This window comes from Bufo bufo, chromosome 1, assembly GCF_905171765.1.
Source record: "Bufo bufo chromosome 1, aBufBuf1.1, whole genome shotgun sequence".
Taxonomy (NCBI): Eukaryota; Metazoa; Chordata; class Amphibia; order Anura; family Bufonidae; genus Bufo; species Bufo bufo.
Window position 1 is genome coordinate 341,229,262 of NC_053389.1, and position 27,073 is coordinate 341,256,334.

At 44.7% G+C, this 27,073-nt stretch overlaps 1 protein-coding gene across 3 annotated transcripts in view; it reads left to right on the forward strand.

Annotated features, from left to right (window-relative positions):
* Positions 1-27,073, forward strand: part of JADE2 (jade family PHD finger 2) — a 398,257-nt gene that overhangs the window by 238,603 nt on the left and 132,581 nt on the right. For all 3 annotated transcript variants that reach the window (XM_040442544.1, XM_040442555.1, XM_040442550.1), the window contains one exon: positions 22,051-22,220. In XM_040442544.1, coding sequence (XP_040298478.1) covers positions 22,051-22,220 — 170 coding nt within the window. The remainder of the gene's footprint in view (positions 1-22,050; positions 22,221-27,073) is intronic.

Here is a 27,073-nt window from a genome sequence, read left to right on the forward strand (position 1 = left end):
AACGTTCCCAAAAAAAAATATTTCATTTTCAAAATGATCCAAACATGAAGTAGACATATGGGAAATGTAAAGTAATAACAGTGATACCTCATATAATAAACTATTAGGGTACTTTCACACTTGCGGCAGTGTGATCCAGCAAGCAGTTCCGTCGTCGGAACTGCCTGCCGGATCCGCCAATCTGAATGTGACTGAAAGCATTTGTGAGATGGATCCTGATGCAGATCCGTCTCACAAATGCATTGCAAAAACGGATCCGTCTCTCCGCTTGTCGGATAGACGGATTCGTCTTGTATTTTTTTTTCCACAGTTTTCCCCAATCTGCGCATGCGCGGACCGGAAGGATGGATCCGTCCTTCAGGTGTTTCTTAATGCCGGATCTGGCACTAATACATGTCAATGTAAATTAATGCCTCATCCGACATTCCGGCAACTGATCAGGCATTTTGGACAGAGATAATACTGCAGCATGCTGCGGTTTTATCTTTTGCCTGATCAGTCAAAAAGACTGAACTGAAGACATCCTGATCCATCCTGAATGGATTGCTCTCCATTCAGAATGCATTAGGATAAAACTAATCCCTCAGGTAAACGCTGTAAAAATATATAAGAACTGCGCCAAAACAACCAATTTTTTGGTCACCTTGCCCCATAAAGTGTAATAATGAATGATCAAAAAATCATATGTACCCAAAAATGGTACCAATAAAAACATCAACTCTTCCTTCAAAAAACAAGCCCCTGCACAAGACGACCGGCAGAAAAAATAAAAAAAAATAGGGCGTTCAGAAAATGGAGATACAAAAACAAAATTTTTGTTTTCAAAAATGCTTTATTATGTAAAACTGAAACAAACATCATAGAAAGTAGACATATTTGATATCATTGCGTCTGTAACAACCTGCTCTATAAAAATAGCGCATGATCTAACCTGTCAGATGAATGTTGTTAAAAATAAAAAATTAAAACATCCATTTTTTGGTTACCTTGCCTCACAAAAAACATACTCTGTGTATTGAATGCACTTATGTACGCATATAAAGGGGATGAGTTCTTTAGTTGTTGAATGATGGAAGAGGGGCAGTTAATATTTAATGCTTCTGATATGTTGTAATTTATTTTGAAGTTGGATATGAAACCAAAGTCTCTAAAAATGTTTAGTAGTTTTGGAAAGGATGTTAGAGGGTTGGAGGTCATAATAAGCAGGTCATCTGCAAAGGCTGCAGTGAGATGGATGTGGTTTCCAATAGTAATTCCCTTTAATATGTGGGTCTTGCCTAATACGTTAAAGTAGAGTTTCCATAACTATTACGAATAGTGCAGGGGAGAGGGTCATCCTTGTCGAGTGTGGTTAAGTATGGGGAAAGATGGGGACAAGGTGCCGTTATTTTGATTCTGGCAGAGGGGCCCTAGTAAAGCGTGAGTATTGTGTTGACAAATAAATGCGGTATGCCAAAGCTGAGCAAGGCTCTCTCCATAAAGTGCCAGAGTTTACTCTGTCGAACGCTTCATCTGCGTCTGTGCTAAGCAGAGTAAGAGGGGTTGTAGTTTTTAGCTCGGTTGATCAGTTGTATCAAACGCACAGTATTTTCCTTTCCCTGTCTGCCAGATACAAAACCTACTTGTTCTATAGTTCAATAATATGAGGCAGTATTTTTTGCAGGCGTAGGGCTAGTACTTTTGCCCACAATTTAATGTCTGCATTAAGCAGTGATATTGGTTGGTAACTCCCACACGCCAAAGGATCCTTTTTTATTTGTGAATAATAGTGATATGTGCTTTTACAGCTTGGGGAGGTAAGTGTGCACCGTGAAAAAGTGAGTTGCATAAGTTGTTAAAGTGAGGTATTAGGATGTCTTGGAAGGTTTTGTAGTACTGGCTAGGGAGTCCATCTGGACCTGGGCTTTTACCCGAGGGTATTGAGGCCAGTATCTGATGCATTTCTACTTCGGTAATAGGTGCTATCAGTTGGGGCACGTCTGTTTGGGAGATGATAGGTAAGTTTAGTGAGGATAAAAACTCCACTGTAGCTGCATAAACTGAAATTGGAGAAGATGTGTCTTGGTATGGGAGGTTATAAAGGTTTGCATAAAACTTTTGAAAGGCTTTTGCTATGTCTGGGGTGGAATTATGGATAGAGCAAGTGACATCTTTTATAGCCGGTATGAAGGAGTCAGACTGTTGTTTCTCGACCCAAGCGGTCATTAATCTGTTACCTCTGTCACCATGAGCATAAGCTCTGAATTTGGCTCGGAGTAGAGTTTTTGCCGAAGTTACATTGAGCAGGTTTTTCAGTTCGGTGTGAAGTTTAGCTAAATCATAAGCTGTCGCTATGGCAGAAGTCGGGCATCTAACTGCAGCAGCACGTTTCTTTTTAATCCTAGACCCTAGGGCTATTAGTTCTCCCCAGATCACTGATTTGTGTGCTTCCCAAAGGATAGGAGGTGATACTTGTTCTCTAGTGTTATGTTTGAAGTATTCTGTTAGTGAGGAGTTAATAAATGTAATTTGCGTAGGATCCGCTATCAGGGTTTCATTAAGGCGCCAGTTCCATTCTCTTTGGGGGAGGTTTCTTAGGTGTAGGGTGAGAAAGACTGGGGCGTGGTCAGAGAGGGTGATATTCCCAATGTTCGTTGTTTCTACACAATTTAGTTGGGCCGAGGATAAAAATAGGTAATCTAGTCTGTGGAAGCTGTTACCTGTATGTGAGTAGAAGGTATAGTTTATTTCTGTAAGGTGTAAAGTTCTCCACACAACTAAGACGTGTAGATCTTTTAGAGCAGGCATGCTCAACCTGCGGCCCTCCAGCTGTTTTAAAACTACAACTCCCACAGTGCCCTGCAGTAGGCTGATAGCTGTAGGCTGTTCTGGCATGCTGGGAGTTGTAGTTTTGCAACAGCTGGAAGGCCGCAGGTTGAGCATGCCTGTTTTAGAGCCTTCGGGAGTCGGCAAAGCAGCTTATAGGAAATATGGGACCTTTTAGTGGAGAAATCTATTGAGGGTTCTAAAGAGAGGTGAAAGTCACCTCCCAAGATCACAGTTCCATCTTAGCAGCAAGCAATTTGAGAGTCTGAACGAGCCACTGCGCTTGTTGAGTATTAGGGGCATACAAGTTGGCCAGTGTGACCGGGGATCTTGCAATTGTACCTTTGAGAAAAAGGTATCTCGCCTCTGGGTTAGTTATAACAGCTGAGTGTTTAAAGGGTATTTGTTTGTGTTTCGCAATACTGACTCCTCTGCTAGCAGTAATGTGAGTACTGTGGTACCAATGCGCATATTGTGTAGTGGGAAGATTGGGTATCTTACCAGACATAAAATGTGATTCTTTGAGGAATACGATTTCAGCTTTGTCTCTGCGCAGGAGGGAGATCACTTGCGAGCAGTTGCATGTCTCGTTCAGACCTCTAACGTTCAGTGATGCAACCACTACAGATAACATGCTATAATAGATAAATAATGGTTATGAATACATAGGTTTACCAAAGGAAGATAGGTAAAGGAGAGACAAGTAAAGGTATATTGCAATTGTAATAGGAAGTGGGGGGAGAGGATGGGATGAGAAATGAAATAAAGAGCATAATAAAAGGCTATAAGCCGAAAAACTTGGTACGTAGGGTACTCTACCAAGCACCTGATTGTTGATAGAACTCCCTTTACAGTGGTTATAGTGGATGTTCCCTCAGGTGGGGGGTCTTGTAAAGTGCCCGAGAGCCAAAGTAAAGCCATCGGGAGAGAGACGGAGGGGGGACCAAATTGGGGTCTTAAACCGGCAATATCCCCAGTAAAATGTGAGGGTAATACAGTAACAATGAACATTGTAAGAGTAAGAGGCATAGAGATAAGAAAAGAACTTACGATGTAAAATATATCGATTATAATAGAGGAGACACTATGAAACATAATGAACCTTCTAATAGAGACCCAGATAACTCTGTATAAAGTAACATTGCAAGGGTCCTAAGGGCTAAGGTAGACAGAGATACTACTCCAACAGGGAGATTTGTGGCTCTCTCAACTATGAGGTACCCAATAACCCTCAGCTATGGGTGACATAACCTTTCTGAAAGGGATAATTTGGGTTAGTGGGCGCATGGAGTAGCAGAGGCAAAATAACATATACAGCAAACTTCAGTATAAGGCCTCATGCACACGACCGTTCCGTTTTTTGCGATCCGCAAACCCGGATCCGCAAAAAAAGAGAGGCCGCCCGTGTGCCTTCTGTAGAAATGCCTATTCCTGTCCGCAAAACTGACAAGAATAGGACATGTTATATTTTTTTTGCGGGGCTAGGGAGCGGAGCAACGGATGCGGACAGCACACGGAGTGCTGTCCGCATCATTTGCGGCCCCATTGAAGTGAATGGGTCCGCATACGAGCCGCAAAAACAGCGACTCGGATGCGGACCAAAACAACGGTCGTGTGCATGAGGCTTAAGGTTTTGAAAAGTAAGTAAAACATAGGGAATACTGGTGTCATTAGAGGATATACGATCCATTAGGACAGGTTTTAAGCCTGAGGTTTCTACTCACTGACTCCAGCGTTCTAGACAGAGCATGCTCTTGAACATAGACATGAATCATCTGGGCTTGCTCAAGTCTTAGCTTTGAAGGTATGTCTGCGACCCATTGTTTCTCCTTTTCCTGGGGAGACTAGGTGCCAGAGTTCAGGTTTGGGAGGAGATGGAAGAGGGTTCCCTTGGTCAGCGGGCATCCAGGAAGGAAGGTCTATGGGTGAAAGGCCAAGTGGTTCCCATGCCGCTCTTAAGTCCCCAGGAGATCTAATGGTGATCTGCTTACCATTCTTCATGATCGCCAGACCAAATGGATATAGCCACCGGAAAGGGGTAACTGAGGCTTTCAGGGCCTCTAACAGAGGACGCATAAACCTGCGTTTTGCCAGTGTGGAGGCCGCCAGGAAGATTAAGATGTCTGAATCCTCATATTAGAGCTGGGAAGATTCCCGGCTACTCTTTAGAAGTAACTACCGTAAGTAAGCCACAGATAACGTCTCTCGGCGGGTTATTTTGTTTAGGTTTCGGATGAAGGGCCTGATGGATTCTTTCTATGACAATAGTGGCTGCTCTGTCTGATCCAAGCAGGGAGCCTAAGATTTCTCTCGCAGCTGCCGGTAGTGCTTCCGGCGCGACCGATTCAAGTAGGCCTCATATCCGTAGGTTCCATCTGCGGCTGCAATTTTCTTGGTCTTCCAGTCTTAGGAAGGCATTGTTAAGAAGTTCTTTATGGTCTTGTAGGACATTCTTTGTTTCTGCGCCATAATTAAGGATGGCATCTTGGGTGTTTTCTGAAGCCACTACTCTGTGGCCTAAATGGCGCAGATCTTCCTTAAATGGGTTGTCCTGGTTCAGAGCTGAACCCGGACAGACCCTTATTTTCACCCAGGCAGTCCCCCTGAGGCTAGCAACGGAGCATCTCATGCTCCGATGCGCTCCCTTGCCCTGTGCTAGATCACGCAGTGCAAGTTCTATTTTGTTTGACGTCACCGGGGTTCCTTGCAGCCCTATGGAGAGTCCCGGTACGTCACCGGATCTCCAAAAAATGCATTTGCCCTGCACGATTTTGCGCAGGGCAAAGGAGAGCATCGGAGCATGAACTGCTCCGATGCTCATGTCAGGGGGGCTGCCGGGGTGAAAATGGAGGTATGTCCGTGTTCAGCTGTGAACCCAGACAACCCCTTTAATTTGAGACAGTTCTCTCTTTAGAGGTGATAATGCCGCTTCAAGTACATCTCGAAGTATGGTTTTAGACACCGGGGGAGCCCTTGAAGTGGTCTCCCCGTCTGAAGTATCAGACATGCTGCCTGCGTCAGAGAAATTTCCCTCATCTTCATAGTGCGTCTTTCCTGGCGCCATCTTGGCCGTCTTGTCTGGCAGCGGCGGAGGTCTCTTTGTGAGAAATTTCTCTAGGGCCGGTTCTTTGGACCGTGCCGGGGTTTGCTCCTTGGGTTCCTTGGACTTTTCTATGCAGCTTTTCCCCATGGTAAGTCAGATGGAGTACTAATAGGGTAAATGGTCAAGCTCCGCCCCCCGTCAGCTCATTGAGGTTGCATCAATAGGCTGCTGGAGACTGGGGTACCTCAAATGGAGTGGCCTGCACTTCCTGCAGACTTGAATCTCATTGAAAACCTATGGCATCAGCTGAGTCGCTGCGTAGTGGCTCGTAACTCTGTACCAAAGAACCTCACTGACCTGAGGGCCGCCCTTCAAGAACAGTGGGATGCCGTTCCTCAGCAGAGAAGAAGTCGACTTGTGAACAGCATGAGATATGGTTGTCAAGCTGTAATTGATGCTCAAGACCACCTGACAAGTTTTTGAGACATTAACATTTTTGGGGGGGTATACCCACCCCTGTTGTTGGCTTATGTTTCAATAAATTGTTTGAGATGAGGAAATCACCATTGTATGCCTCCACTTAAATGCCCTACTTTCATAATATAATATCACTGTAGTGTGAACGTTTTACGTTTTCCATAAATTTCACACGAAAGCCAAATATCCCTAACTTTGTGAGTAGTGTATATGTGTTACGGTATGTATATTTATGTGTATGTATATACACGTACGTAAGTTGATATTTTATTATCCAGGCTGGGTTCTTATCATGTTTGTGATATATGTTTAGTGTGCTTACATTAGTCAGACAGAGGCCAATAGAGTGTTCTTTTGGTCTTAGTGTACATGGTATATGTCAGCATTCCATACATTTCCTGAAGGGGTTCTTCTAGCTTTTAATATTGATGACCTATCCTCAGGATAGGACATCAATATCAAATCAGCGGGAGTCCGACACCCGGGGCCCCTGGCGATCAGCCGTATGAAGTGCCATCTCCCTTCTCTCTTCCTGCTCTCTGCTGCTTTGCCATAGACAGCAGCGCTGAGCAGGAGGAGAAAAGGGAGATGGCACCTATACACTTTTTGTTACATAGCTTAACCCAGGCATATGCAAAGGCACTTCAAAGAAATGTTTACAATTAGTTAGACTACTGTTTGCCTTATTTTAGCATATGTCTTATTCACACTAATAAAACTTAAAGAGGACCTTTCACTAGATTAAAAAATCTAAACGTTCGCCCGGTATAGCCTCCGGTATCTTCACATGTTCCACCCAGGGGAACCTGCCGGCGTCTCTTTCTCCCATGCTGTAGCGCTGGCCAGCTCATAGCTTGAGAGAAAAAAAAACATGTGAAGATACCGGAGCCTATACCGGGCGAACGGAGCGGCGCCCAGGTATAACAGTAAGTGCAGGGGGATCCCTGGGCGCCGCTCTACATGTCTGTATAGTTAGCTTAGATTTTTTTATCTAGTGAAAGGTCCTCTTTAACATTTATTGTTGATTGCTATTAAATCCCTAAATTGACCATTAAATGTATTGGTGTGCCTTCTTTATTTCAGAGTATTTCACCAACACTGTTGTACCATGATGCTAGTATATCAGTGGTGAGAGGCGGGTAGCTGCGCCCTGGCTCCAGACTCTTCTCTTGGAATTTATCCCTTCCTACCATATAATATTGCTATTGTCACCTTACTATACATGGGCGTCACCACTGTTCTAAAATCCCTCAAACACCTCCGATATGGCCTCTTAAGAATAATTTGTTTATTATCTCCACTCTAATTGGGGCTCAGATATTTGTACCTCCTCCTCTAGTCAGCGCGTACCTCTCTCTAATGGGAACACACAAAAGATACTCTAGTCAGACTGCAGGAAGTACATGTCAACAAGAATACGTTAATAACGAGCCTCGATGTGGAGGCGCTATATACAAGTATTCAACATCAGTTGGGATTGGAAGTCATTAACTATTATCTTAGCACTAAAGGGACACAGTTTTTGTTTATGCACAATTGTTTTATTTTTGACAGTAAATATTATTTACAGATCACGGGAACCACTATAGGTACGATTTGTGCACCAAATTTTGCTATTTTTTTTTTTAGGATGTGGAAAGAAAGGCATGTATTCACAGAGGAACACAGTAATTTCACTAAGTACATCACATTTTGGGGTCGTTACATTGACAATATTTAAATTTTTTGGGAAAACACTAAAAATGAATTCCATCAGTTTGTAACCATTTTAAACAATAATGACATGAGATACATGAGAGCAAGTTGAATTTTCTCGACTTGACCCTTACCGTGCAGCCTGACGGGAGCATATCGACAGAAGTGTACAGGAAGTCCACTGCAACTAACAGCTTATTGCATTGGCAAAGCTATCACCCCCTGGCCCTCAGGAGAGGCATCCCTGTAGGCCAGTATCTACGAGCAAGGAGGAACTGCTCAAGTGATTTCAAAGAGTTCTGGATCGTGGTTACCCCCAAAAAGTTCTACATAAAGTGTATCGAAGGGCCAAAACTACTGAAAGAAAAACACTTTTACAGAACCAACACCAAACTGATAGGGAGACTGTTGTGCAGTGTATCGGCACATTTGATGTGCAACATAAAATGAGACAAATACTAAAACGATAGTGGCATATTTTAAGAGCGGCGATGATTTATGAGATATTATTCCTCAGAACCCAATAGGAGACGTTAGTAATCTTAAATTCTAGGGCATTCGTAAGATCATGTCAGGCACCATACAAGGGAATATCGACAAAAGATTACAGCAAGAGGAAGCCAGGTAGATTTATCGGTTAAAAAGTCTAGCCCCTCAAGGGTTAAATGAAGGATTTACTTTTGCTTCTTTTCTTTAGAATTGTGGTACAGTTGCATTTAAATAAACTATGCAAACTATTCATCTAAGGCCATCAGATCTAAACACTAGTTAATAATGTGAGTAGGCACGGATTCTTGAGATTTTTTTTTTCCATAACGATCCTCCAGTAGCTCGTTATTGTGCCCCCCAAATTATTCTTAAGAGACCATATCGGAGGATATGGTAGGTCAGCAGCGATTGACGTCATAATAAGAGGCTTTAAATGATCCGTGCCATGCCCATCAAACACTGCCTGATCCCCTGAAGACTCCAGAGTAGCTGGCAAAACATGTCGGGGGGGGGGGGGGGGGGCAGTGTTTGAGGGATTTTAGAACAGTGGTGACGCCCATGTATAGTAAGGGAACAATAGCAATATTATGTGGTAGGAAGGGATAAATTCCAAGAGAAGAGTGGAGCCAGTGCACAGTGTTGGTGAAATACTCTGAAGTAAAGAAGGCACACTACTGATATTTTTAATACATTTAATGGTCAATTTAGGGATTTAATAGCCATCAACAATAAATGTTAAGTTTTCTTAGCGTGAATAAGACATATGCTAAAATAAGGCAAGCAGTAGTGTAACTGACTGTAAAAATTGGCACCTGTACACTGCACGTGCCATCTCTTCATGCAACTGATCAATCAGCAGGGGTCCCTGGTGTCAGACCTCCGCCGATCTGATATTGATGACCTATCCTGAGGATAGGTAATCAATATTAAAAGCGGAGGACCCCTTTAAGCTACCTAAACATGTTACAGATTACACATGGTTTTTCCGTGCAGATTCTCATGTGGAAAAACCACAGCCTAACACACTTACCAGCAAAGTATATGAGATTAGACAAATCTCATGTACACTTTGCTTTTTAGGAAATTGACCTGCTGTATGGGTTTAGAAATCCACAGCATGTCAATTATGTTTGCGGTTTTATGGTTGGATTTCACCCCTTTCAATGCAAGGGTGAGATCTGTATAAAATCCTCCTTAAAGGGTTATTCCCATCTCAGACATTGGGAATATATCGCTAGGATATGCCCCAATTTCTGATAGGTGTGGGTCCCACCTCTGGGACCCGCTCCTGTGGTTAGAAGAGAGACCACAAAGTTCCTAAGGGTGCATGTGCAGCCACCCTCCATACATTCCTATGAGAGCGCCAAAAATAGCCAAGCGCTGGCTTGACTATTTCTGTCAACCCCATAGAAATAAATGGAGCGGTGGCCGCTCTTGCTCAGTGCACCTCCCATTCATTTCAATGGGACTTCTGAAAATAGCAGACCATTCCCATAGGAGTTGCACCCTCTGGGACTTTGTGGGCTCCAATCTATGTATAAGTGCGGGTCCCAGAGGTGGGACCTGCACCTATCAGACAGTGGGGGCATATCCTAGCGATATGCCCCCAATATCTGAAATGGGAATAACCCTTTAAAGGGGTTATCCAGGTTGCGCCGCAATCCTGTGCAGCTGCCATTCCCAGGATCATGTGCCGTATGCTAGAGAGAGATTCAGACTCATGCACGCGCTTTTGGTTCTAACGCCTGGCTAGGAACCATGTGCCCATTGTATGGCATGTGATACTGGGAATGGTAGCTGCACAGGATTGTGGTGCAACCCAGATAATGCTTTTAAATCCACCTCAAAGCCACAAGTAACACGTGCCATTTTTTATGTGGATTTGGTACAGAAATTTGCACGACAGCCCTCAACCATGTGCAGGTACTAATAAAAAAATATATTTTCTGTCTCAAACCGCCTGTGTTTCAGCTCCACTGCTCTTTTCTTCCTGCCAGGCCTTGCTCACCTGTCTGTATGCCACATCTCATGTGACTGCTGCAGCCATGTGTGGTATATGGGCATGTCACCGCTGCAGAAAAACAATTACATTTTGGCTGCAGCAGTGAGAAGGAGAGGAGCAGCAACGTGGAAAAGAGGGGGTTCAAGACTGTATTTTTTTTAATCATTATAATACTGTCCCTGCTGGAAAAAGAAATCTGACAACCCCTTTAAATTTCACAGTATAGTATTTGTTGGAAGCAATCATTCAATATATATGTTCCCAGGTATACATTACATAAAGCTCTGGATGTCCCCAGGCTCTGGTCTTTACTGCAGAGATTATCTGAGGGGCCACGATCTGTGGATATCTATACTGCAGGGGCCATAGCAACAATCATTCTGCAGTAAAGACCAGAGCCTGGGGACATCCAGAGCTTTATGTAATGTATACCTGGGAACATATATATTGTATGATAGATTCTGGGGTCTCTCAGGTATACTCTGCATATTAGAAAGGTTAATGAGTTAATCAGAGCCAGAGCTACACAGCATTATCAACACTGTAGAGGAGGGAGCTCACTATTCCCATTCACTTTAATGGGAGTCACAGCATGCTGAAAGATCAGGATTTGCTGGCGACAGATCATGCTGTCTAATTACGACCTGCCACCGGCAAACCACTGTACAGCATGGGGAGGAGTGATGGCATAGCGATCCCTCCTCCACATGTTGCTGAGGGGAGCGCTACAAGTAATAGCAGCGATCTCCTCATCAAGTGAACAGGCAATTGCCGGGATGGAACGTTTCCCTCCTGACAATTGTCTGTGTGATCCCTTAAGAGGTGGGCACCAAGCGAGAAACAAGAGAAATGAATTGTTGTCTATTTGATAAGGCAGAAAAATCAGAGAGACCTCCAGTAATTGGAGGTGTGGGAACCTTAAAGCATAAGTTTTACTAATAGTCGTTAAAATATTTAGATACCATAAAGACATACAACAATTATAAAACACTTGTGTGCAGTGAGCCAATTGGCTACAACATTACTGAATACGTCACCAGGCAGGTTTGGACCAAGGGATACAACCTGGGGGAGGAAAAAATTGAACAATCTCACCAATCCAGACGCGATAGGTGGTTGCTTCGGATGTATATTGTACAAAAGCCTCTAGGTTGCCATCAGTACCAGCTCCGGTGCGTGATCAATGTACCGCCAAGCGTGTCATACATGCGAGGCAGGGTAGCTCTTGAATTTCTATCCAGAGGTGACAGCAGGAACAGCTCTCCCTAAATTGCCCTAGAAGGGGAAGGGGGCTGAAACAACTCTACCTACTTATGCAGAGCACCCACCCCGAAAGGGGCGACCCCTCCCAGATACCTGTCCCTAGGCCCGAGCAGAATCCATAGTGCACCCTAGAAGGAAGTTCCCGACGTGCCACGTTTGGTTGCAGTAACTCATCAGGGGATAGGCCGTCTAGGTAAAAATAGCTGAGCACACTAATGGCTGAATACACAATTATCTGGGTAAATTAGCTGGGTACATTAATTGCTGGATGCACACATGCTAGTTGCTAAATATAGAGATAGCTTAATACACAATGGCTGATTACATAATAGCTAAACTCTGAATATTCAAAGTGGATAACTCAAACTATGAGTAAGGAGACAGGGATTACCACCAATGTAAAAAAAAAGGGGGGGGGGGGCCCGTACTGAAAATACAAGTGATCGGGAAGAATCCCTAAGGTGCCCTATAGTGATAAGGGACTTCAAAGTAATTACAAACTACAGTAGCCTAACTACCAGTGCGCAGGGCCGCAGGACTACGCGTCCATTCTGACGCTCTGTGTCTCAGTACAAGGCACCGCTTCGCGCTCTTAAATGCAAAGTCCGTATGACGAGTCAGATGACTCGATCATGTGATGCCAGAACCGCGCCCCCAGGCTCGCCGACGTGTCACGTCATGCGCTCTGTGGAACGCAGGCAGCGATCACATGATGCGGAAGCACTGCCCCGTAGTTGAAAATGCCCGATCAAAGGAATGTACAGTACAGACCAAAAGTTGGGACACACCTTCTCATTTAAAGAGTTTTCTTTATTTTCATGACTATGAAAATTGTAGATTCACACTGAAGGCATCAAAACTATGAATTAACTCATGTGGAATTATATACATAACAAACAAGTGTGAAACAACTGAAAATATGTCATATTCTAGGTTCTTCAAAGTAGCCACCTTTTGCTTTGATTACTGCTTTGCACACTCTTGGCATTCTCTTGATGAGCTTCAAGAGGTAGTCCCCTGAAATGGTTTTCACTTCACAGGTGTGCCCTGTCAGGTTTAATAAGTGGGATTTCTTGCCTTATAAATGGGGTTGGGACCATCAGTTGCGTTGAGGAGAAGTCAGGTGGATACACAGCTGATAGTCCTACTGAATAGACTGTTAGAATTTGTATTATGGCAAGAAAAAAGCAGCTAAGTAAAGAAAAACGAGTGGCCATCATTACTTTAAGAAATGAAGGTCAGTCAGTCAGCCGAAAAATTGGGAAAACTTTGAAAGTAAGGGCTATTTGACCATGAAGGAGAGTGATAGGGTGCTGCGCCAGATGACCTAGCCTCCACAGTCACCGGACCTGAACCCAATCGAGATGGTTTGTGGTGAGCTGGACCGCAGAGTGAAGGCAAAAGGGCCAACAAGTGCTAAGCATCTCTGGGAACTCCTTCAAGACTGTTGGAAGACCATTTCAGGGGACTACCTCTTGAAGCTCATCAAGAGAATGCCAAGCGTGTGCAAAGCAGTAATCAAAGCAAAAGGTGGCTACTTTGAAGAACCTAGAATATGACATATTTTCAGTTGTTTCACACTTGTTTGTTATGTATATAATTCCACATGTGTTAATTCATAGTTTTGATGCCTTCATAGTCATGAAAATAAAGAAAACTCTTTGAATGTGAAGGTATGTCCATACTTTTGGTCTGTACTGTACATTCCGGCTGAGGGGACAAGGCATCGATGACTGATGCCAGTTAGTACACAACAACAATTTAAAGAAAAGGGCATTTAATGCAAGATCCCCCCAAATACGTTCAACCGCACATAAGGGCAAGTGGAGCCCTATTGGGTAAAGACATATTAACATGACAACAATACAAAACTAACGTTGCAGAAACATATTCCTGTAGCAAAGATATAACTATTACTGTAATGATATAAGATCAATGATATGATGATGCTGGAACTAATGATACGCTATACTTTCACAAAGCGTTTATAGAAAACGGCTGTAATTTAGTTGCTCATTCAGACCAAGCTATAGTTTTGAGATAGTAAATCCAGCGGGCTTCTTTCTGGAGAATTATGCGGTCCTAGTTACCACCTCTACAGGGGTTATGACCTTATCAATATCCATGAATGATGCCTTTGCCCTGCCCTGATGATGGCATGTAACATGTTGGGCTACTGGTGTATACCTTCCATTGGCAATATCATTCAAATGTTCTCCTATTCTCCTCTGGTCTCGTGTTATTGTCTATTTGATAAGGCACCAGATATTCTGTGCCTACAAGCTTGTGAAATATAAAATTGGTTCAGCAAGAAAAATATTGCTGTTCGCATATCATTTGTACACCGCATTAGCACTTCTGAATAAAAGATGGCACTCTATCCAAACTTTCTATTCAGTTGTCTTCTGAATGTTACTGCTTCCGTGAAGTATCTGTTTAAAGCATTAGTACATGTCTGATTATGTTGGCTTACTAGGGTGGCCACTGGCTTCACCCAAAAAAGCCAGACCTCACCGGCCATGCCCCCAAACCGATAAACCACGTCCACCTCTGTGAAGCCACACCCCCACCACCGTGAAGTCACGCCCCCATCGCTGGCCGGGAAAAAAATGGGGAGAGGAGAGGGAAGTTTCTGAGGGGAAGGTAAGTTGGGGGCAGCCGGGGGGCTTCTCTCCCCCTCAGTCAGCCACAGGGAGCCATGTCTGCGGCTCTAGTGATGGGGTGAGAGAAGCCTTAGTCAGTTGCTTCAGTTCACGCTCAGACAGCACAATGCTGCTGTCTGAGCGTGAGCTACTCAAATGGTGAACATCCCTGTGTCCGTCCAGGCCCTGCGTCATACGGAGGACAGGGAGCCAGAAAACCCGACTTTCCGGCCTAAAACTGGACGTCTGGCCACACTATGGCTTACATATTGTCTATTTTTTTTCCCCCAACATATTCAGAGAATTCTCTTTATGTGAATGCACATGTCAGAAAAACACAATAATTAGGAGGTGACATAGAAATAAAATGGCACGTACGTCAGTTTATCCTCGTGTCATAGTCATTTCTACACCTGCTGACTGTCTCTGTGATAGCTGTTGCCTAGAACTGTGAAGACTGAATCATAAAGTGTATTAACAATGAATGCATTTTGATATAGACATATTAACAATAGATGACTTGTCATTGTGTAATCTAACAGGAGAATCATTTCTTTTAAATAAAAAGCCGCTTCTTGGAAGTGACGTGCAGTACTTTTCATGCTGCTGAACGTCGTTTTGATTAGTGTTTGTCATTCTCGAGGAATAACTACCTGATCACCACCGGACGAGCTTCTCTGATTCCCCGTGATCAGCTCTTATTGGCAGGGGAAATTAATAATCAAATGTATAGTAATACAAAGCTATACTGTTAGTTAATCCTTAAATGTCCACAAGGTGTTTTTTTGTGTGGGGAAATAAACAGGGTGAGTCAAAAGTAAGAACACCCTTTTATTTTAGAAACAAAATGGAAAATGAAATATCTGAATACCCCAGCAAATAATGGGTGAGGGGGCCTATCTTTTAGGCTCTGTCCGGAACATGGCCGCCAAATTGGGTCAAGGGCAAATTTTGCTGCAATCAAAATAAAAAGAGTGTCTTGAGAATTTTAACTCTATTATATCTACTCGGATCATCTCAGAATCTTGGTACGTTGGCACCAGTGTTAAATTTTCTTTGAAGTGTTGTGGAATTTTTATTTGTATAGATAGATAGACGTTTGAGCCCTTGACTAGGGCCTCATTGTGCTGGGCTGAAACATTGCTTGGAGAATAAACTTGGTCCTTCAAACTATTCACCTCACTTTGGAGTGCTGTATTCTATTTTGGATTTGACAGCGGACCCCCTAGCCTGTGGTCCCGGAGGATTGAAACCGGATCTCTAGAGTGAATGTGCATCTGTTTTCTCTTGCTTTTGTAGATAGATAGACCCCAGGAGTAAGCAGCACTGAACATGAGCTCCTGAGTTTTCATCACTTTATACCTTGTAATGAGCAAATTTTAAGACAAGAAAAAATCTTGGAAATATCGACTCCATGAAATACAGAAGTGAGCAGTACTAAAGCTCTTCATGAAAAAGGAAAAACTTATTTTTAAAGGATAAAACAAGATTTTTGCTTAGAGGACAGACTGCAAACAACAAGCACCATCATCATCCAGAGAACTGAGCAACCACAGGTAAGAGCTCCTGCTCCAACACCAAACCCCCACAACCTCACTAGAAACTGCTAGAGACCAAGCTCCCTAGAAATAAGGATATAATTTAAGAAATGGAAAACCACATTTTGAAACAAGGAATGTTTTTAAAAAAGACCAACACTATGGTGTTCCAGAGAAGGAAAACAAAGTTAGCCAGGCCCCCCTACCTTCACGCTACACAACCACCCTCTTACAGCCACCAACAGGTACACCTACCTGGGCCTGATAATTGACCAAACCGGGAGCTTCAAATCAGCCATTGAAGATCTGAAAGACAAAGCATGCAAGACCTACAACATCAGAAGACGACTGTACCAACTCAAAGCACCCGTGAAGGTCAGGCTTAAAATCTTTGACTCAGTCATTGCACCAATCCTCCTGTATGGCAGTGAAGTCTGGGGCCCTCCCATGTACCCCCACTGGTCAAGATGTGATTCCAGCCCAACAGAAATATTCCACCTGGAATTCTGTAAGCATCTCCTCCAGGTCCATCAGAGCATCTCTAACAGTGCCTGTCGAGCGGAGCTGGGCAGATTCCCTCTACACTTTACAATTTATAAGAGGGCGCTATCATTCTGGGGCCATCTACATGGTAGTAGTGAAGGCTCACATCACCATAATGCCTTGCTACACCAAGGGATCAAAGACCAGGCAAAGCCCCAAAATCAACTTAATGAAACCCAGCCCGACCAGATAATCACCCCACACCACCTCACAAAAGCCTGGATCAGGAACACAGTAAACAAGAGACAAGAGGAATACGTCAGTGAATGGAGGAAGGAAGTGAGAGCATCCCTGAAGCTGACGGTGTACTAGAGCCTGCGGAGAGACTACAAACTGGTCCCATACCTGGAGAAACTAGGGAACCCCAGAGACCGGAAAATCCTGAGCCGCTACAGACTGAGTGCCCACAGCCTGGCCATAGACAGATATGAGAGATAGATAGGCGATAGATAGACAGATAGGACATAGATAGACAGATAGGACATAGACAGAGAGATAGATAAAGTTTTTAGAGATTTTAAATGGTCCAAGATGTCAGCCCCCAATTATATGGAGACCATAAACAGCGCAGACATCCATGAGATGCTCCATAACTTCCATAGTAAAGTGTATAAGCTGAACCCAGAAGGAGTAAATCTTGCGGTAAGGGACCATAAGTCATATCAAATAAGCTTTATTGGCAGGACTAAATACATTTTAGCATTGCCAAAGCAAGTGGGAAATAATTGGGTAGGGTTGGGGGTGGGGACACATCCAGGGTGGGGATAAAGGAGTCCATGTTATATCAGGCTCCTCTCAGTCTATGGCAGGCAGTAATATATTGTGCTGCTATGGCTGCTGTGTTCTCCACTTCCCCCAGCAGTATGGAGAGTCTCTCTTCCTCCTCCATGGAGGTGAAGTCTGGGCAGATTCAGACAGTCTCCTGAAGTGAGTCTCCCTCATTGCTGAGTATTTGGGGCACCGCAGCAGGAAATGAGCCTCATCCTCCACGGCCTCCTGGTCGCACTGCTGCACAGTCTGCTCTCCCTGGGCATGTACCTCTGTCGGTGACGCCCGGATTTAATGATCAGTCTATGGGCGCTCAGTCTGTACCGGCTCAGGATCTGTCGGTCTCTTGGATTGAGGAGTTTCTCCAGACATGGGGCCAATTTATACTCCTTCTGCAGGCTCTGATATACTGTCAGCTTCTGTGATGTTCGTATGTAGTTCCTCCAGACGCTAATATACTCTTCTTTTCTCTTGTGTATTGTAATAACTTTAATAATATACTTTACACCATGGTGGATGTGTCTGACCTCAAAAGATGCAACAAAAGGCCAAAAAAGCAACAACACAACAGTTGGTTTGACCGGGAGAGTAAAGATATAAGGAAGGCGCTAAGAATGGCCTCAAATAGGAAACGCCAAGATCCGAACAACACCAATCTGAGAAAACCCTACAACAACATACAAAGGCAATACAAAAACATCCTCAGAAAAAAAAGCAAGGCAACATCTCAACCAAGCTCCTCCAAGTTCAAGACGCTCTCCAGGACAACTCCTTCTGGGAACTATGGAAGCATATGGACAAAACCAGCAAGAACACCAACCTCCACATCCAAAACGGCAACATCTGGCTCCAGTACTTTAAGGATCTTTACAAAGACGTCTCAAGAGAGGACCAAAGCCCAGAACAAAAATAAATCACAAAAAAGCTGAAGGATATGGAGGGAAAAAAAATAAAGATTTCAAAAACCCTCTAGACACACCGATCACACTGCAGGAGATAACAGGGAGGATCTCAGTGATAAAGAGTATAAAAGCCAGTGGCCCAGGTATCCGGGCAGCTTTAGTAAAACTCTACAATGTGCCGGCTACTTCCCCCCAGAGCTGGACCAGGGCATCATCACCCTCATACACAAGAGTGGAGACAGGTATGACCCAGCCAACTATAGAGGGATATGCGTCAGCAGTAACCTGGGGAACTTCCTCAGCAGAAGCCAAGCAGGCTTCATGCCAAACCACCGCACCATGGACCATATCTACACCCTGCAGAGCCTCATCAAGAGCCATGTCCACAATACAAAGCATGGAAAGATCTATGCCTGCTTTGTGGCCTTTAAGAAGGTTTTTGACTCAGTGTGGCACCCAGGCCTATTCCTGAAACTTCTCAAAAGTGGAATAGTAGGAAAAACATAAGATGTCATCAGAAGTTCCTAAACTGAGAACATTCAGCGTTAAGATAAATAGGAGGAGAACGGCTTATTTCCGGCAGAGCCGAGGACTCAGACAGTGCTGCAGCCTCAGTCCAGCCCTCTTTAACATCTATATCTATGAGCTGGCGGTGGCTCTGGAGTCCTCCTCAGCACCTGGTCTCACCCTCTATGACACCGAGGTGAAATTTCTCCTTTATGCAGATGATCTTCTGCTACTATCCCCAACTGAGAAAGGTCTCCAAGATAACCTGAAAATCCTGGAGAAGTTCAGTAACACGTGGGCACTGCCCATCAATCCAAAGAAAATCAACATCATAGTGTTCCAGAAAAGAAACTGGAAAGCAGCTGAGCATCCTCCCTTCCTGCTAAACAACTGTCCACTGAAACTGACAGCTACACCTACCTGGGCCTAGAAATCAGCCAATCAGGGAGTTTAAAAAAAGCCATGGAAACACTGAAAGACAAGGCGAGCAAAACCTTCTATCCCATCAGAAGGCGTCTGTATTTTCTTAAGGCACTAGTGACTGTCTGGCTTAAAATCCTTGACACCATCATCGCCCCAATCCTCCTGTATGGCAGCAAAATCTGGGGCCCAGACACATACCCAGACTGGGCAAAGTGGGATTCTTAAGACAACAGAACTATTCCACCTAGAACTTTGCAAACACCTTCTCCAGGTCCACAGGAGCACCTCAAACAGTGCCTGTCGAGCAGAACTGGGCAGATTCACAGTTTACTTTGCTGTCCAGAAGAGGTGCTATCATCATAGCCCATCTGCATAGCAGCAGTCCCAGCTCCTACGATTCCAAACCCTTGCTACACCAAAAAGCCCAAGAAAGACAAAGCACCCAGCAACAATTCACCCAAGCCCAGCCTGCCCAAGCCACCAATCAGTACAGCCTGGCAAAGGGGGAAATCCACAGGGTGATACACAAGGAAAAAGAGGAGCATATCAGCGTCTGGAGGAACGACATACGAACATCACAGAAGCTGACAGTATACCAGAGCCTGCAGAGGGAGTACAAACTGGCCCCATATCTGGAGAAACTCTCCAACCCCAGAGACCGACAGATCCTGACCAGTACAGACTGAGCACCCACAGCCTGCTCATCGAATCCGGGCGTCACCGACACAGGTACATGCCATGAGAGAGCAGACTGTGCCAGCAGTGCGACCAGGAGGCCGTAGAGGATAAGGTTCATTTCCTACTACGGTGCCCCAAATACTCAGCAGTGAGGGATTCTCACTTCAGGAGACTGATTTCTGCCCAGATTTCACCTCCATGGAGGAGGAAGTGATACTCTCCGTACTGCTGGGGAAAGAGGCGAACACAGCGGCCACAGCAGCACAATATATTACTGCCTGCCATGGACTGAGAGGAGCCTGATATGCCATGGACTCCTATATCCCCACCCTGGATTTGTCCCCATTCCCCAACCCTACCCAATTATTTCCTACTTGCTTTGGCAATGCTAAAATGTATTTAGTCCTGCCAATAAAGCTTATTTGAGTTGATAGATAGATATGAGGAGAGATAGAGATAGATAGATATGAGGATAGATAGATAGACCTATCATGAGAATAGGCCATCAATTTTAAAGAAGTAAATAAGTGTACAACTCCTTTAAAGGGGTTATCCACGAAACAAATATTGATGACCTTTCCTCAGGATAGGTCATTGATATCAGATCAGCGGGGGTCTAACTTCTGGGACCCCCTCCAATCAGCTGTTAAAAGAGGCCAGGCGCTCAGTGAGCGCCGTGGCCTCTTCCAAGGTTACTGACGTCGCCCTACATTGATCACGTGACCTAGTTGCAGTTTAATGTATTTTAAGTCAATGGGACTGAGCTGCAATACCAAGCACAGCAGCTATACAATGTACGGCACTGTGCTTGGTAAGCTGTCTGGAGGCATTATGGTCAGTCCCATAGACTTTGAAAGTAGCAGCGTGTATGTAAGACTTTCACTCCATTCAAACCAGGGAACATGGCACCCTTGTTTTCTTAATTGGCAAGGTCCCAAAAATCAGTCATATATTGTGTGTTCTCTTCTGGGAAGACTTAACACAATATTTTGAAATGTGTCTGTGGAAATTTGTGCCCAATCAGCCTAAGTGATCACACGGCCATAATATCATCTCAGTGGGTCTGTGTGCTGTTTTACATCTGTTGATCAGTTCTGTGGCCCCACAAAAAGATAGAACATGTCCTATTCTTGTCTGTTTTACGGTCAAGAATATGACTTTTCTCTAGACGGGAGAAAAACAGGTGGCGTGCTCACAGCCGGGCTCCGTGTTTTGCAGATACACGATTTGCATGAGGCCTAAAGAGCATTTGTGTAGCCAGACATTGTTAGATCAGAAGGTCTAATTCATAAACGAAGCTCCAATTCTTTCCAAGTGTTTTAACAGGGGTAGAGTTTAGGGTTCTGTGCAGGCCACTAAGTGCCTTCCACAAACTGTTCCCACAAAGATGAAAGGAAACAATTGTCCAAATTGTCTTTATATACTGTAACATTAACCTTAACCTTCATTAGAACTAAGGGGCCTAGACCAAACATATTGAAATATGACTCACGATTTACCTCTCGAGTCCAGCCAGTGTTTGATGGTGTTGATGTCTCCTGATGTTCAGTTCTTGTTCTGACATCACTTCAGAGACAGTTTGAAACTCAATTAGTGAGTTGTGCAAACAGAGGATAGTCAGATTCTGTGTTACACACCTTAGCTCTCTGTGGCGTCTCTCGATGCAGTTTGCATGGTCTACCATTTTGTGTCTGAGCTGTTATTACTCCTAGCTGCCACTTCATTACAATAAGGGTGCATTCACACAACTATATGTATTTTGCAGTCTGCAAATCGCGTATACACAAAATACGAATGATATCCATGTGACGTCCATGTTGCGTCCGTCTTTTGGCGGATCCATTGACTTCAATGGGTCCATAGTCTTCATTTGGGCCAGGAATAGGACATGTTCTAACGTTTGTGGAACAAACCAATGGATGTGAAAAGCACACAGAAGACACTGGCGAACATTTAAGAAGACTGCATTTCTAACACCAGTCTTGTGGGTTTGTTTTACTATTGTGTGAAATATATTCAGATGATAGAATCGTGATCAGTAGTATAAAATCTTTTGGTTCTCATACAGTTTTGTTCCATTGGTTGTGACAAGCATAAAAAAAAAATTCAATCTGAAAATTTTATCTGGATTGTTTGAGTTCTCATATAAAGTGGTCTTACAGTCAACATGTATTTGCTGTGTACACTTATCAGTTTTGTTTTTTAACTTAAAGCAGCACGAAACCAGATAAAAATTAGTATTGAGTCATTACCTTTTTTTTTTATCTTGGCTTAGGTTGTTTGAAACACAGGAGGAAATTTCACCATCAACAGTAGAAGATTCATTTCCTGAAATAGAGCCTCCAAGGGGCTTCCGGACTTTGACAAAGAGATCCTGCAGATATGACCTGGATGAGGTGGACACATACTGGTTGGAAATTGTTAACACAGAGTTCAGAAAAATGGGTATGTATGGTTGAGATCTTCAAAATAAAGTGTTGACACCTGCTCTCCGTTGAGAAATTTTGGTGCCCCTGGTAGGTGAATGTTCACAATATCATATAGCTAGTACCACGGCACTTATCAGTTTATATTAGGCCGAATGCACACTGAGAGCGGTCCATGGTATGCCGGGCTGGATTCCTGTTCAGAGCAAGAGCGCATGGCGTCATTGGTTGCTATGACGCCGTGCGCTTCATGCCGTGCGCTTCAGGCCTCATGCACACGACTGGTTTTTTTTGCGGTCCGCAAAAACGGGTTCCGTTTTTCCATGATCCGTGACCGTTTTTTCGTCCGTGGATCTTCCTTGATTTTTGGAGGATCCACGGGCATGAAAAAAAAAGTCGTTTTGGTGTCCGGCTGGCCGTGCGGAGCCAAACGGATCGGTCCTGAATTACAATGCAAGTCAATGGGGATGGATCCGTTTGACGTTGACACAATATGGTGCAATTTCAAACGGATCCGTCCCCCATTGACTTTCAATGTAAAGTCAGGAGTTAATATACCATAGGATCGGAGTTTTCTCCAATCCGATGGTATATTTTAACTTGAAGCGTCCCCATCACCATGGGAACGCCTCTATGTTAGAATATACCATCGGATTTGAGTTACATCGTGAAACTCAGATCTGACAGTATATTCTAACACAGAGGCGTTCCCATAGTGATGGGGGCGCTTCTAGTTAGAATATACTACAAACTGTGTACATGACTGCCCCCTGCTGCCTGGCAGCACCCGATCTTTTACAGGGGGCTGTGATCAGCACAATTAACCCTTCAGGTGCCGCACCTGAAGGGGTTAATTGTGCGTATCATAGACCCCTGTAAGAAATCAGGGGCTGCCAGGCAGCAGGGGGCAGACCCCCCTCCCTCCCCAGTTTGAATATCATTGGTGGCCAGTGTGCGGCCGCCCCCCCTCTATTGTAATATCATTGGTGGCCAGTGTGCGGCCTCCGTCGGCCCCCCTCCCCCCCTCTATTGTAATTTCATTGGTGGCCAGTGTGCGGGCCCCCCCCCCTCTCTCCCTCTATTGTATTATCATTGGTGGCCAGTGGGCGCCCCCCCCCCCCCGGCCCCCCCTCTATTGTATTAATATCATTGGTGGCCAGTGTGCGGCCTCCTCCCCCCCGATCATTGGTGGCAGCGGAGATTCCGATCGGAGTCCCAGTTTAATCGCTCTGGGGCTCCGATCGGTAACCATGGCAACCAGGACGCTACTGCAGGCCTGGTTGCCATGGTTACTTAGCAATATTACAATATTAGAAGCATCATACTTACCTGCTGGCTGCTGCGCTGTCTGTGTCCGGCCGGGAGCTCCTCCTACTGGTAAATGACAGATCATTAAGCAATGCGCCGCACAGACCTGTCACTTACCAGTAGGAGGAGCTCCCGGCCGGAGACAGACAGCGCAGCAGCCAGCAGGTAAGGGGGGGGAAGGAGGCCGCACACTGGCCACCAATGATATTAATACAATAGAGGGGGGGCCGCACACTGGCCACCAATGATATTACAATAGAGGGAGGGGGGGGGGGCGGGGGAGGCCGCACACTGGCCACCAATGATTTTACAAAAGGGGGGCCGCACAGTGGCCACCAATGATATTCAAACTGAGGAGGGAGAGGGGTCTGCTGCCTGGCAGCCCCTGATCTCTTATAGGGGGCTATGATATGCACAATTAACCCCTCAGGTGCAGCACCTGAGGGGTTAATTGTGCGGTTCACAGCCCCCTGTAAGAGATCAGGTGCTGCCAGGCAGCAGGGGTGTAACGGTCACGTCCACACACACACAGGGGGAAGGGTAGTGACCACTGCGCTCCACCCTCACCCCTGGCCCTGCCTACTTGCCTCACGAGTCCTGGTGACAGGGGACAACTGGACGGCAGTCCCTAACTTAGGATATGTGCAGGGAAGACAGACAAGACAAAATGCGGAACATGAACGGACCGGGTCAGAACCAAGAGAGCTACGCAGTACAACGGATTAAGCAAAGAATGGTCAGGAGAAGCCGGGGTCAAATACCAGGAGAGTAGCGAAGTACAAGAGGAGTCCTAAGAGAGTAGTCAGGTGGGAGCCGAGGTCACAAAACCAGGATGTATGCGCAGTACAGGAGGAGCAGGCAGAGGATCGTCAGGGAACAGGATCAGGTAAATATTCAGTAGTCCAACAAATAGCCAGGAACCTAGAAATTAACAGGCAACCTGTAGCCAGCAGGCTGCCTGTATTTATAGTGGGGAGTGAGGGTCATGTGACGTGGCCAGCGTCACATGACCGACAGACCAACCAGTCGAGCACCGAGTGATCAGCTCGGCGCTCAAGGCAGACTAGGAGCAGGGAGCCACCCAGCTAGTAAAGCCGCCCTGGGAATGAGGTCAAACACAGAACCTCATTCCAAAAGCTAAGCAACAGTTCTGCGGGCAATGGGGGACCGAGTGCACCTTCGGAACCCCGTGACAAGGGGGCAGTCATGTACACAGTTCGTAGTATATTCTAACTAGAAGCGTCCCCATCACTATGGGAACGCCTCTGTGTTAGAATATACGGTCGGATATGAGTTTTCACAAAGTGAAAACTCATCTCTGAAAAAGCTTTTATGCAGACGGATCTTCGGATCCGTCTGTATAAAAGTAACCTACGGATCACGGACGCGAATGCCAATCTTGTGTGCATCCGTGTTCTTTCACGGACCCATTGACTTGAATGGGTCCGTGAACCGTTGTCCGTCAAAAAAATAGGACAGGTCATATTTTTTTGACGGACAGGAAACGCGGATCATGGATGCGGCTGCAAAACGGTGCATTTTCCGATTTTTCCACGGACCCATTGAAAGTTAATGGGTCCGCGAAAAAAAACAGAAAACGGCACAACGGCCACGGATGCACACAACGGTCGTTTGCATGAGGCCTAATGCAGTCATTGTACATATCTGGATGTGGCAGCACTAACTGTAGCAGCATCTAAATTAGTTAAGGGTGAAGCACACCATGCACCCCACACCTTTACAATTTTTGTGGGCAGCCACCTGTTCTTATAAACTAAATTTTCAAAGGTATGCACAATATTTGACATTTGTATGAAAGATCTGTATTGGAGGCCCCCTATATGGATAATTCTAACAATGACGAGTGTGCCAAGACTTCCTTACCACTCGGCACCTCTTTGTTTGGAATAAAATGCCTGGCAGGTACTGGAACCTACCGCTGTAACCAGCCCTTCCAAAGCGCTAGCTTCAGAAGACCCCCAAGAGACTTTTATGTATGAGTGGTGAGTGCATTATGGATGTGCATATACAAACCGGATTCCAAAAAAGTTGGGACACTAAACAAATTGTGAATAAAAACTGAAGGCAATGATGTGGAGATGGCAAATGTCAATATTTTATTTGTAATAGAACGTAGATGACAGATCAAACGTTTAATCCGAGTAAATGTATAATTTTAAAGGAAAAATACGTTGATTCAAAATTTCACGGTGTCAACAAATCCCAAAAAAGTTGGGACAAGTAGCAATAAGAGGCTGGAAAAAGTAAATTTGAGCATAACGAAGAGCTGGAAGACCAATTAACACTAATTAGGTCAATTGGCAACATGATTGGGTATAAAAAGAGCTTCTCAGATTGGCAGTGTCTCTCAGAAGCCAAGATGGGTAGAGGATCACCAATTCCCACAATGTTGCGCAGAAAGATAGTGGAGCAATATCAGAAAGGTGTTACCCAGCAAAAAATTGCAAAGACTTTGCATCTATCATCATCAACTGTGCATAACATCATCCGAAGATTCTGAGAATCTGGAACAATCTCTGTGCGTAAGGGTCAAGGCCGTAAAACCATACTGGATGCCCGTGATCTCCGGGCCCTTAAACGACACTGCACCACAAACAGGAATGCTACTGTAAAGGAAATCACAGAATGTGCTCAGGAATACTTCCAGAAACCATTGTCAGTGAACACAATCCACCGTGCCATCCGCCGTTGCCAGGTGAAACTCTACAGTGCAAAGAAGAAGCCATTTCTAAGCAAGATCCACAAGCTCAGGCGTTTTCACTGGGCCAGGGATCATTTAAAATGGAGTGTGGCAAAATGGAAGACTGTTCTGTGGTCAGACGAGTCACGATTCGAAGTTCTTTTTGGAAATCTGGGACGCCATGTCATCCGGACCAAAGAGGACAAGGACAACCCAAGTTATTATCAACGCTCAGTTCAGAAGCCTGCATCTCTGATGGTATGGGGTTGCATGAGTGCGTGTGGCATGGGCAGCTTGCATGTCTGGAAAGGCACCATCAATGCAGAAAAATATATTCAGGTTCTAGAACAACATATGCTCCCATTCAGACGTCATCCCTTTCAGGGAAGACCCTGCATTTTTCAACAAGATAATGCCAGACCACATTCTGCATCAATCACAACATCATGACTGCGTAGGAGAAGGATCCGGGTACTGAAATGGCCAGTCTGCAGTCCAGATCTTTCACCTATAGAGAACATTTGGCGCATCATAAAGAGGAAGGTGCAACCAAGAAGGCCCAAGACGATTGAACAGTTAGAGGCCTGTATTAGACAAGAATGGGAGAGCATTCCTATTTCTAAACTTGAGAAACTGGTCTCCTCGGTCCCCAGACGTCTGTTGAGTGTTGTAAGAAGAAGGGGAGATGCCACACAGTGGTGAAAATGGCCTTGTCCCAACTTTTTGGGGATTTGTTGACACCATGAAATTCTGATTCAACATATTTTTCCCTTAAAATGGTACATTTTCTCAGTTTAAACTTTTGTTCCGTGATTTATTTATATTCTGAATAAAATATTAGAAGTTGGCACCTCCACATCATT